The sequence below is a fragment of the Nelumbo lutea genome, chromosome 6 (assembly GCF_056320005.1).
Source record: "Nelumbo lutea isolate HS-2025 chromosome 6, American lotus-T2T, whole genome shotgun sequence".
NCBI lineage: Eukaryota > Viridiplantae > Streptophyta > Magnoliopsida > Proteales > Nelumbonaceae > Nelumbo > Nelumbo lutea.
In genome coordinates this window covers 27,235,247-27,248,642 of record NC_142689.1, presented here as the reverse complement: position 1 = coordinate 27,248,642, position 13,396 = coordinate 27,235,247, and the positions used below count along the sequence as shown (strand labels likewise).

General features: G+C 35.0%; 2 protein-coding genes across 2 annotated transcripts; one reads left to right on the top strand and one right to left on the bottom strand.

Annotated features, from left to right (window-relative positions):
• Positions 1 to 407: 407 nt before the first annotated feature.
• LOC148848150 (uncharacterized) lies at positions 408 to 851 on the bottom strand. The gene has a single exon (XM_088951306.1). It carries the CDS (start codon positions 849 to 851, stop codon positions 408 to 410), a length of 444 nt encoding a protein of 147 aa, XP_088807432.1.
• Positions 852 to 4,383: 3,532 nt separating this feature from the next.
• On the top strand, positions 4,384 to 7,335 carry LOC148848149 (pectinesterase 2-like). The gene is made up of 2 exons (XM_088948324.1): positions 4,384 to 5,292; positions 6,369 to 7,335. The coding sequence occupies exons 1-2, from the start codon at positions 4,392 to 4,394 to the stop codon at positions 7,055 to 7,057; spliced, it is 1,590 nt and encodes a 529-aa protein (XP_088804450.1). The 5' UTR covers positions 4,384 to 4,391; the 3' UTR covers positions 7,058 to 7,335.
• Positions 7,336 to 13,396: the final 6,061 nt, after the last annotated feature.

The window sequence follows — 13,396 nt, the reverse complement described above, 5'->3', positions numbered from 1 at the left end:
TTCATTTTCAGCTTTATATTACCCTTCCCCATCACTGTCATTTTTGAGTTATTTCCCAGCTTCACCAGTTGCCTGAAGTTTTCATTAAAGTCACAGAAGAGAGCTTTGTCTCCACACATATGGTTGCTACAGCCCGAATATAAGAACCAAACATCCTCCTTTTTTGCTTCATTTATTTCAACATAGGACATTAACGACATCACTTCTTCTTCTCCAACCTCAGCATAATTGGCCTCTTTGTCCCAACTTGGGCATTCATATTGAAAATGTCCAAGTTTGTGACACTTGTAGCATTCTACAGTAGCTTTGTTAAAGGATTGGCATCCTCTGCCTCTGCTTCTTCCTCAAATGGATCCGCGACCACGACCTCTTCCCCATGTACTTTCTTCATAAGTTACCTTCAGTGCCTACTCTTCTCCTTTGTGCATATGGAGCTTCTGCTCGTGAACAATTAAGGAACTTTGCAGTTCATCAATTGATATGCGATCAATGTCCTTTGACTCTTCAATTGAGCAAACAATATAATTGAATTTGTTGCTCAATGATCGAAGTATCTTTTCTACTATTGTAACATCTCTCATTTGTTCACCACGAACTCTCATCTTATTGGCAACAAACATCACTCTTGAGAAATAGTCAGAGATACCTTCACCAGATTTCATCTCAAGAGTTTCAAACTCTTTGCGAAGAGCTTGAAGAATGGATCGTTTCACCCTTTCATTCCCCTCATACTTCTTCTTCATGGAATCCCATATCTGTTTGGATGTGTTCTTCTGTAGGATGGTTTCTAGGATAGTTCGATCGATGGCTTGAAATGGATAATTTTTCACCTTCAAGTCTTTTAGCTTCATCTCATCAAGCTTCTTCTGTTGCGCTTTTGTCAATACTGCTCCGCTTTCTAGCTCAACATAACCAGTCTCCACAAAACTCTAGTACTCCTTGGATCTTAAAAAGTTTTCCATCAACATGCTCCAATGATCGTAATGACCATCAAAGTGAGGAATAGCAGGTTGCACAAAATTCCCTACAGTCATCATCTATCTTGCTGCTGCAAATCACAAAGGTTGCTGCTTTGTTTCTTCAAGCCCAACCTGGCTCTGATACCAGAATGTTGTGAATAAGAACTTGAATAGAACAAGCTTAAAACAAACTGGAATGATTCTTTATTATTGATCAACAACTTTGGCTAATAAATAGCCTTTACAATAACTAATTGAGAGAAAAAACAGCCTACGTTTTACACTAACAAATAACGTGGTAAAGAGCAGAGAATGAGTCAAACTGGAAACTACCTACTTAATAGGGATTTATTAAAATAGAATAAATCTAAACAACAAGGAAACCTAAATCTTGACAAAAGATTATATTTGAAATATAATATATATATATATATATGTATATATTTATGATCAGGTCGGTTCGATTTTGGTCGGTTTACAAATAGTCAAACTGAAACTAATCCAACTTGGTCGAATTAGGAAATTGCTGAATTGAAGTTGACCAAAAATACTAGAAAGTGAACAACTCAAGTCGAGTTGGGTCTGTTTGGTCAATTTCATCAAATTGATGAACAAATTAATTGAAATTAATTATTATTATTTTTATATTACAAAAAAATTATTAAAAATAATATATAAAATATAAATAATTATTAACTATTTAAAAGATATAATATAAAACAATTATTTTCTTAACAAAATTTATACATTGCACCGATCCCGCTAGTTTTCTATTAAAACCTATTATTTGGTATAGGGTCAAAGGGGATGGATGTTATCTTTTTAAATCAGAGATTGACGTCTACCCTAATAACCAAAAGTTCTAGTCATGGTTTTTAAAGTCCCGAACGCTTGGCTTGTTCTGACAAAAAAATTCAAAAAAATAAAAAATGGTCAAAACCGTTCGAATGATTAACCGACTGGTTCAGCAGTTTGCTGATCAAAATCAACGATTTTGAAGGGAAATCTGGTTTTGGGGGAAAATGAACCTGACCGGTTTCCAGTTTTTCCGGTCCGGTTGTTCGGTCCGGTCCGATTTTGAAAATCATGGTTCCAGTAACGAATCAAAGTTATCGATTAAATTGAGTAAGGGAAGTTCTACAATATGTTTGCTTTTCTTTTCATTTGCTTTAGAAGTTGCCACTTTAGCAAAAGAATAAAAAAAAAAAAATCTTTTTGTTTTGAAAAACAAAAGTAAAAATAACTTGATTTTGTTTAACTAATGCCGTGTAGGGAATTAATGCCTTGTAAATTATTTCAAAACTGGGGATGTCAAAATCATGGGTCACATGTAGGGGACCATGTTAGACAAATCCAAGTGCTTGTCCTCATATCTTGACCTGATCGACTACTTAATTTTTCATAATTTGAACGTCTGAACAGTTGCTTGGATGGATGATGGCTGTCGGTGTAATTAGTCTTCTAGGCGGTAGAAACTGACTATAATCTCGTCCTAAATAATGAAAAAGAAACATAGCTCTACATAAATCAACTGCAGGAGAATTAGATAGAATTATATACAAATATAGATAAAAGAGCGTAACTTACATGGATCTTGATTGAGAGCCAGTCTCTGAGAAAGCAACCCCGTTTTTATATATCAAAGGAAATCATATTAAACTAAAGAGAACTACAAACTCTGAGAAAGGAAACTCCTACAAAGTCTGCATATTTTGTATGTGAGTATAGAGCAGTTGGCAGATTAACCAACCAGACATATATACCGGTCTGTTCATATACTAAGCACTCTCCAAGTAATCTGAACATCAATTAGCTTCACGATAGACATGTCTAACTTGTACTTGGGAAAGTTGGCCTAGTAGTTCTATGATGTGTCAATGATTTATAGAACGAAATCTCCTTCATTCTTAACTTTTGACATTTGGATCAGTTTGAACAGGGGAGAAGGTTTTCTGACTTTTCTCAAATGGTTCGGACATCAACACAGAGAGTTACTAGAGGTACAATGTGGGCCGTGCCGGGCCATCAAGGACTACTTTTTCAGGTCGCTGTGTCGGGCCATCAAGGACCACTTTTGCAAGTCGCTCGCACTGTAGTGGACCATGTCTGCTTGGAACCCCTCAAAAGGGAAACACAGCACGAGCCTAGGTGGGCACAAATTAAAAGAATCTTAAAATTTTATTTTATATGAATTTTAATATATATATATCTATATATATATATATATATATATATATATAAAATCAGCACGCCCAGTTGCCATATTGACCAGAAATTGGTCATTCTCATTAAAGCATAATTAATTGTTTAAATTAGATATAAACAAAAATATAATGCGTGAATTGGACTTAAATGACCACTAATTAATTGAAAATGTCTAAATTAATGGTTGATTAGGGATTTCATACACTTCCTATGTTGTCCAAACACTGTGTGAGAGATCCACGGAACTATATAAAACTAAGGCCCCATTCGGTGTGTCTTTCTGCGTTGGCTGTCTACTGTTTAGAAGCTCGGAAACTTGCATTTTGGTCCTTCCCAGTTGGTTGGGAAAAGATTTAGTCATGAAAAGATGCCACCCCGAAAGGACACGCAAAGCCAGTGGCAGATTTAGGACCTTTGATCAATGGGGGTAGGGTACCGAGAGGTGAGGATGAATACCCAATGAGGACAAGGAAAATTGTCATCACTAGGTTTGAAGAGATGGAATAGAGAGATGAGATTGAATTGTTGAGGGATGTGAAATGAAAAAAAATGACCCCATAACTTGGTCAATATGGAATAGAGACATGGTGTCATTCTTTTATTTGACCCCCTACTGTTTTATTTGAGTGAGGGCAACCGTAAAAAAAGTTAAATTTCTTCCTAATTTTCATAATTATATGAAAACATTTTCAAATACTGACGGTATGTTTTGGATTATTTTCGGAAAGTTCCAAATGGAGCTTTTCGGGTTTTTTTTTTTTTTTCATCATGTTTTTGCACAGAAAGACGCACCTTAATCAAACGATTTTCAGATTGTTAAGATCTTAATGTACAATTTCATATCGTCTTTTATCTCTTAGATCTGCCAGAAGATCTCTCAAAAAAAAAGCTTGGGATTTGATTTGATCCCAAGTCTCCCCTATAACATACCGAGCCACCATAGGAGGGAATGAGGGATCATAAAATAGTGTTGTGGAGTCTGGAGTGCAATGTTCCTTGGCACTTTGTTGCTAGCAATAATCTGTCCCGACCCCAGCAGATAAGGCCTTTTTCACTAAAGCAGGAGCTTCGGAAACAAGTTATGAAGTTAACATGGTTTTTCCACTCTCCTTCACTGTATAAAAAAAAAGAAAAAAGTGTCGGTCTCTTATTGTCTAGCTACTACATGCAACAACTAATTGCCATATCCCTCGTATCTCTTCTATATAAAGGGCTCCCATGAGAGGCATGAGCTCCAAGCAAACCCATCAAGAAAGGAACGTCATGGCGCTCCATGAGTTCCTAACACTTGTAATATTGATTTCTCTCCTTTCTTCTCCGTCGTTCTCCGACCACATTCCTCCAAACATAAGAACATGGTGCAGCCAAACATCCTATCCCCAGTCTTGTGAGTACTACATGGGTCACCACCCTCATTCTTCCCTCCTCTCAGGTCATTCAGATTCCAAGAAATTGGCAATGCAAATTGCCTTGGACCAAGCAATCCAGGCTGAAAGCAACAACATGTTGCTTGGGCCCAAGTGCCGCAATGAGCGTGAGAAGGCCGCATGGACAGACTGCATCGAGCTCTACAAGAACACAATAGCTCGACTTAACCTCACTGTCAACCCGGGCGCCAAGTGCACTGATGTTGATTTGCAAACATGGCTGAGCACAGCTCTGACCAACCTTGAGACATGCCGCACCGGTTTCGTGGAGCTCGGTGTCTCCGACTACATCTTGCCTCTTATGTCCAACAATGTCTCCAAGTTAATTAGTAACATCCTTGCAATTAACAAGCCAGTAGCTCTGCCTAATGAACAAACATATCACGAAGGTTTCCCTACCTGGGTATCGCCCCGAGATCGAAAGCTCTTGCAGGCAACTGCTCTGGCTTCACGGGCAATTCTTGTGGTGGCACGAGATGGGTCAGGGAACTTCAAGACAATCAACAAGGCAATCAACGCGGCGGCCAAGCAGAACACGGGCGGCCGGTTTGTGATACAAGTGAAGGCAGGGACTTATGCAGAGCATTTGCACATAGGAAGCCCAAATTTGATGCTTGTTGGTGATGGCATAGGAAACACTGTAATCACCGGAAGCATGAGCGTTGGGGGAGGCTCCACCACTTTCAATTCTGCTACAGTTGGTGAGTTCAATGAGCTTTTATTTAATTTTATTGGGCTTAAGACACAACTTATGTTGAGTTCATCTTTTCTTGCTTAGAGGTAGAGCTAAGGCTTCAACTGAAATAAACCCATCCTCTCCTTTAGACAGTGTTTGACATGTCATTCCACGTGGCCTTCTGGGCTTTGATAAGTTCGAAAGACCAAAAATCAGTTTTTTTTGGTAACCAAAAGATGAAAAGAAGAGAAGATGTATGTGTGGAAAAACCTAAAAAGACCAAAAATACCGAATTTTGAAAAGCTTTTCTGCGTGATAGATAGATGGCCTCTATACTTGTTTTAAAAGTCCTCTACTAGGCGGCTTACCAAATGGTCTTTGTTTTTAATGACAAGACCCCCTAAGTTCAATATATCTTTGAACCATCTGGGTGCTGGAAAATATTTTTAAAAAGACTTGCCAAACACACCTTAATAAAGTTAATTATCAAATAGTTTCTTTACCCCTTTTGGCAGAATTATCATAAGGTGCCCCGGTTACAAGTAGCTAGCTATTGCTTCATTCACTCACCCCACCCCCACCCTCTCCCCAAGAGAGGAAAATAATCACCCCATTAACGGGGTTTAACTGTTTAAGATTGTATTTGGCATTCCTTATGTTATGTTAAAGACTTCCTTTTTGTAGTTAAAAACTCATTTTAACTGCAAAAAGAAGTAATTAAGTCCTTGAAATAAGGAATGCCAAATGCAGCCTAAGTGGTCCTGGACTTAATTTTAAGTGGATCTTTCTTGGTTTCATTTTCATATCCATTTACTTCATTGATTTATATGGGTCCTCTTTTGTCGATATGGTCCACCACGTTGAGTCGTCGTGGATTGCAATGGGGTTGTAATTTGGACTGATCACCTAACCTTCCAACCCTGCGTGTTACTGGGGTACAAAAACTTGGCTAATACTCAAGGGGTTCACCTTTAGTCCGGATCGGGCAGTTCCAAATCCGACCTACATAATATATGGGTTTCTTAATAAAAGATAATGACCTATTGTTTCAAAATGATGGAAGTTTTCTTTCAATTCCGTTAAATAAAACTTGGATTTCAGCGGTCGTGGGAGATGGATTCATCGCTCGTGACATCACATTCCGGAACACCGCTGGGCCGGGAAAGGGGCAGGCAGTGGCGCTCCGCTCGGGATCTGACCTCTCCGTATTCTACCGATGTAGTTTCGAAGGATATCAAGACACTCTCTACGTCCACTCTGAGAGACAATTCTACAGAGAATGTGCAATCTACGGCACAGTGGATTTCATCTTTGGAAACGCAGCCGTTGTGCTACAGAACTGTAACATCTTTTCCAGAAAGCCCATCAACGGCGTAGTCACAGTAACGGCACAAGGTCGAATTGACCCCAACCAGAACACCGGAATTGTGATACACACTTCTCAGATAACAGCCGCTTCCGACCTAAAGCCAGTTCAGAGCTCAGTAAAGGCATACCTCGGAAGGCCATGGAGGCAGTATTCTCGAACTGTTATCCTCAAGTCATTTCTGGATAACCTGATCCAACCAGCCGGTTGGTTGGAATGGAGTGGAAGTTTTGGTCTCAATACGTTGTATTATGGGGAGTACCAGAACACAGGCCCCGGTTCGTCCACAGCCAACCGAGTGAAATGGGGTGGTTATCGTGTCATAACCAGCGTAGCTGAAGCATCCAAGTTCACCGTAGGAAACTTCATTGCTGGTAGTTCATGGCTACCAGCCTCCAATGTGCCTTTCACTTCCGGCCTCTGAATTTCTCCAGCGAGAGCAAGTGGACGGCCATCGGAAACCAATATTTAGAAACCAATTAATTACGAGATTATAATAAGTGGAAATCACAACTCTTCAAAGAGATTATTAAAACTGGCTCAACAGCATATTGATTATGAAGTGCAGACTGGTGCAAATTCTCTATCAACTAGAGTTTTAATTTCCTCCTTAATTTATATGAATTAATTGCTACAGCTTGTGAGGCTACCAATAATGTTTAGTATTAATTTTCTTAAATGTAAAGATATTTTAGTTTTCAATCCTTGCTCGTATGAATCTTTTCTTTATCCTTAATTTATGAAACAAACTGACTAATTAATAATAGTCTAATACAAAGATGTGCATCTTCCAAAAAGTCAAAACAAATCAATTTCGAGATTGATTTTCAATTTTCTTTTGGGGGCAATTCAATTTTCATGAACATGGACATAGTGCCTTTTTGGAGTTTATTTATTATTTTATAGATACTTTAGGTAGGAAAATGGTCCTATATCGATCTACTTATCTATGATTAAAATCTATACCTTTGAAATTATTTATAGTAAGTGAACTTTAATGGTGAGAATAAAAAATATCTTAAATATTAGATTTAATGAGAGAAACGGGAGTTAATGCATTTAAAACTTAATGAGAGAAATAAAATGGATTTATTGAGGCATTTCAAATTAAGATTTCTACCCTGGGATTATATTCAAAAGTAGGGGTCTTTAGACTTTGTTATAGATTATCATTAAATTTTTAATATTGTTTTGGTGGTCAGTAGGAATTTGGATTTGCTCCTCATATAACGTGCTTCACACTAACCTTACAGCATGTTGCAGCCGTGCATAGAAAATATCTCTCATAAACAATAATATGCAAGTATGGGAGATATTCTCAATGTGCAACTGCAAATACTATGAGATCATGTGAGGTATGCTTTATAAGGAGCAAATCCAACTCAGTTAGAAATGAGTGGTTTTTCAAACGCGCGCCCAAGGCAATATATATATATATATATATATATATATATATAAAGAAGCAAAAAGTTGTGATAGCTGAGATTACATTTTTGACCTCTAGATAAACAAGGATACCTTGAAAAGCCTGGGCACCATATGTCAAAAGTTTTTTAAGCTATAGTTGATCAATTGACATCATTGACTAAATATTTAAATGAAGACAGCTTATAAATATTGATATTTCTGTCAAAAAAAGTCAATAAATTTTAGAGAAAAGTAAAGGATGCAGAATTCTGAATTCCAGACCCCCCTCCCCCTTACAACTAGCCCTCTTCCCCTATAAATCACATCCTGCCCGTGAATTTTGGCATCAATTCACGGTCAGGATGCATTCCCCCTGTACTTTGGGCCTAGTAAATTCTGATGTGGGCTGATTGGTACTTCTCCCTAAATTTTATTGGGTAAACCAAGTTAAAAAAGCGGGGTTATGATTTCAAGAGTTGTGCTTTTTAAATATTTCGCGATTTTTTCATGTTTTCCATTTCTTCCGTTGAAACTAGTGGATAAATCTATGTTGTGAATTGTGGTTTCAAGAAAAAATTCATACAATTGACAAAATAGTTCAATAATATTATTTTCTTACAACAAAAATACATTAATATAGTTTCGGTTGCACAGTGTTTCTCTATTTCTCCAAATTAAAACCGGCAATGGAATCTTGCCTATCTTGTTCCAAACATGAATTGATGATTTTAGATTATACATTTCAAAATTATCTCTCTCTCTCGTCCACCTTAATAAGTATACATTAATACTTGCAGTGAAAAAAAAACAAAAAAAAATGTATACATTATTACATTAATTATCTAAATGTACAAACAATCACTGTTTTTAGTTTTCAATATGGACCGATGACCATAATCCGCCATCTGGTTTTTGTCACCGTGGTTCAGAACTGGGGGGTGCAAGTTAGATATCCAATTTGAAGAATTTACACTATATTGGGCCCAGGTTTTTGGGTGGGTCCATTGAAATTTTAGCAAATTTTCAACTCAAGCCTATTCAGGTTGCAGCTCTAGTTTAGAATTTACGATTTTTTTTTTTTTCTTGTTGAGAAACTTGGGTTTAAAAATCCATGATACCAAAATCATCATTTAGTTTAATGAATGAGTAGTTCCACACTTTTCCAAATCACAAATGTCAATGTTTTGAGTATCTAAAGCAATCAACCTTCCATTTTATTTTTAGTTAAAATTCCAAAAGCATAGCTTGATTTGTAATGTGGATCAGAGTTCTGCATTAATTAGTTTTTGAAGTTAAACGAACATTATCTGAATTTACCAACATTATTTGCCAATTCAAAATTCTCTCTCCTGCATTTCTGTGTGCGTGTATGTTAATGTAGACAACTAGACATTGCACCCAACCAGATCAATATTACCGAATAAGCCTAGTATTTTTGGTAATGAGTCTAGTATTCTTAGTAAGGCATCAGACGTTTTTTTGGTATTCGGTGCCATGCGCCATTAATAACTTCCCCTTATCCTTTTTTTCTCAAAGTATTGGTTGCAGGATTCGATTTCACGTTAACGTTGGAAAAAACCAGTTAATACACCAATGAGCCAGCCCTCGGTTGGTTGCAAAGCATCATAGTAGCTCTGTATACATGATGCATTATCTTTTCAGGACATCATTTTAACATATTGTTAGATAATAAATAACTATTTAGAGACTTCACCTAATAGTTTAAGCTTTTAGATTGAATATTTAATCAAGTCCAATTGTCGCCACCTCATTATATATACTTCATTAAATTTCAGCACAATGTATGATGGATCTGTACTTATATTTCAAGCCCAATGGATTTTTTCATGAGGGGACATGTTAGAGAATATATCTATTTAGGGATCTCACCAAACAGATTAAGCATTTAGGTTGAATTGCAGTGAAGCTCACCTCACATTTCATTATATCATTAATCGTCATTAACTATCTTTCATCAAATGACATTTTCATATTTATAAATGAGCATTAAAATTCAGAGTTTTATGTTTTTCTTTTTATCTTTTGGTATTACATTTTACACATCATAAGGACATGAAGCCCATTGACCATACCACTAAGAACCTGTGCCTTTTATTTGGAGGGGTGCCAAGTCACCATCTTGACAACCGGGTCATAGGCGCTAGTCCTACATTCTTTCTCCTCTCTCTCTTTTAACTTTCTCCTTTTCTTTTCCTTTTCCACCAATCATTCTCAGGTCTAAATATTTTGCACATGCTGTGCTGCAAAACGAGCTCCCTTAATGATCGACTAGTCTTACTCATGACAAGTCAGTTTGTAGATCAAAAGAAACCTCCATAATCCTCTCCCAATCCTTTTATACTGATATTTTCTTTGGCTTTATGCCCACATCACCATGTGAAAATCTAACCCATTTAATACAAATCCCTTCTTATAAAGTTAAAATAAAAAAAAAATTAAATATTAATTAAATGGCTATTATTAAGTGGGCAAAAAGTCATATTCAAGGTGTCGTATAGGGCCAACTTTTTCTTGAGGAATTAATACATGATTGACCAAAAAGGATTCTCAAACCATTGATTGAAAGTATATGTTTCTTTAATAAAATAAAAGGGTTCGACTATAATATGGAAAATATATGATATTGGAAAAATAACTGACAAATAAATTAAAATCTTAAACGTAGTAGCGAATCAAGTGTAATTTATCAAAATTCATGAATGAATTTTGATTGGTCAAAACTCTTTCCATATTGTATTCTTTCTCCTATCATAAATTTTTCCTTTTGATAAATACGTAGCTAGTTACAAGAGCAAGGCTCTACACTCCCACTTTATCTTTTTGAGGTTTTGGGCTTGAATCAAATTATTGTGCAGAGGGTTTGGGCTCAACTCCTGGTCCTCGACCTGGAGGTCTGTGTTTTATCATATATTCTTGAACTGTGTTTTTTATTTTTAAAAACAAAAATAAATTGATTTTATTTTGAAAAAACAACGCATGTTTTATATTAAATTGCTAGATGAAAACATAATGCATGTTTTTTTTTTGTTGTTTCAAATTTGGAAAGCCAAAAACATATAATAATCAAAAACATGTTTACAGTGTTTGTGTTTTATGAACCATTTTTTTTCAATCCAGTTGATTTTGCTTTATTTTTTAAACTAGAAACAAGAAAATTTCACAAAACAAATAGTTGGCAGGTAAGTATCAAGTTTCAAAATTAAGTCAGAAAGGTAACTACCTAATTTCTAATTTTGAGCAGTAACTACAACGGTTAATCTCAACCTTATTAATAAGACAGCGTTAGTTCAACTAATGCCTTACATTATTGGCCTCATCTTCAAATGAACACAAACTTAAAAAGCATGGACATATGATAGAATATGAAACCGAATCAGCCCCTCGCAAAACTGTCCCTCACAACCTCTTACGGCACATTGTATTAGAAATATCTTTCGATGATAATATTATCATTGTTGGTATTCTCATCGGGAGATGTTTTCAATACAGGCATGGATGTACTCTAGGACGTTGTGAGGGATAGTTTTGTGGGAAGCTGATTTGAACTCCAAGAATTTGTTTTTGTTTTTTTTTTCCCTTTTTGTTTATGTGAGTCAAAGAGATCATCGGATTTTGCTTTTCAACCGGTGATAGCTATTTTCTGAGTGGTAATGGATGAAATGTCGCGGCCAAGGATTAAAGTGTCGGTATTAGGTCTTGTATTGGACCACTCGGATATGGATATGCTTTGGAAATGCATGGATACAGATGAAAAAATATGGATATGCCAAAAAATGCATATAAATTCCATAGACATATCAATAACATTATTTTTAAAATCAAAATAGCCACAATTAATGTATAGATACATAGAAAATGTATATTCTAAAGGTATATATGACAAAATATACTACAATTAATATAGTGGGATGCATAGAAATCATAAAACTTTATTGATATTGTATCAATCAAGAATCCCATAACATATTATATATATATATATATATGTATGTATGTATGTATGTATGTATGTATGCATATATTAAAAATTAATACATGCACAAAGCTATTATTATTTTATTTTCTATTGAATTTCAAGGCGCAAAACATATGCAACTATTATATGTGAATTATTATGTCGATTATTTTCTATTTTACTATTTTTAATTTTTAATATTAACTAAAATTCAACTAAAAATTAATTCTCAAATGTTTAGTTAAAAATATTTTTATTTTTGTAAACAATAAACGCGTTATTATAAAATGTAATTAAAATATAAATTAAAAAATTATAATAATATATAATATTAACTTAAAATATCTCAAATATATTAAATTTTCTAAGATACACATCATATGCAAATTCATAATTTTTAACTTCTAAAATAATTATTCCATTATTAATATTTTTATTTCCATAAATTTCAAGATTAAAAAAAATCATTTTTATATAAATGTAGATTAATGGATTTGACAAATTCAATTTATATTATATTCTCAAGGTTTTTGTAAATAATATTTTTTATAAATAATATATATATATATATATATATATATATACTTTTATTTAGTTCAAACTAAAATATTAATTAATAATTTATAAAATTCTAAGATACATTTCATGTTCAAATTTATAAATATTAACTACTAAAATAATTATTGTATTATTAATATCTTTTTTCGTATAAATTTCTTGAGATTAAACAAATTTTTAATATAAATGTGGATTTAAGAAATTATTTACTCAATTAGTTTATAAAATATTAGTTTTGAATATTACTTTTTTATTTTGCTGGAATTGTTAAACACAAATGTAATTTTTCTACATTACATGTGGACACTAAAATAGAAAATGGTTATTTTATTTCATTAAATTTCATAAAATGAAAATTGGGTTAGTAGATCGAGTGTGCAGTTAAGACTTGAATCCAAATGCGGCATACCACGTCTTCCTTGAATCCAAACGCTCCATTGTTTGTTCCATTCTGAGTGGGAGCTGGTTCGGACTTCTCCTTGGTTTCGCGATTACTAGCTTCTGGAGTGCTTCCAAGAGCCTTCCCTACATTGGTACCACCGAAGACCTCCTTGGTTTCGCGCACTCTTTGTTCTCAACATGACTTCAATGAGATAGTCTTTCTCTGTCATTAGACTTTGATGCGGATTTCGACAACAACATTGGGGGAATAGACGAAATTTGGCATAATGATCTCTTCGACACCATCTTCAAATCATAACAAATCACTAGCCAATCATCATCTGATCTCTCCGAGATCCAAGAATTCCTCACCTTGTCCCGATGCATATGCCTCAAGAGAATTCAAACCTTTGATCTTACCTAGTCCTACATTAATGGTAG

What these genes read in the sequence shown, in the direction of transcription:
- LOC148848150 (XM_088951306.1), bottom strand. Translation starts at nt 851, where the DNA reads ATGAAGCTAAAAGACTTGAAGGTGAAAAATTATCCATTTCAAGCCATC.
- LOC148848149 (XM_088948324.1), top strand. Translation starts at nt 4,392, where the DNA reads ATGAGCTCCAAGCAAACCCATCAAGAAAGGAACGTCATGGCGCTCCAT. An exon ending in TTTCAATTCTGCTACAGTTG is followed by an intron (nt 5,293 to 6,368) that starts GTGAGTTCAATG and finishes CTTGGATTTCAG; the next exon opens with CGGTCGTGGGAGATGGATTC.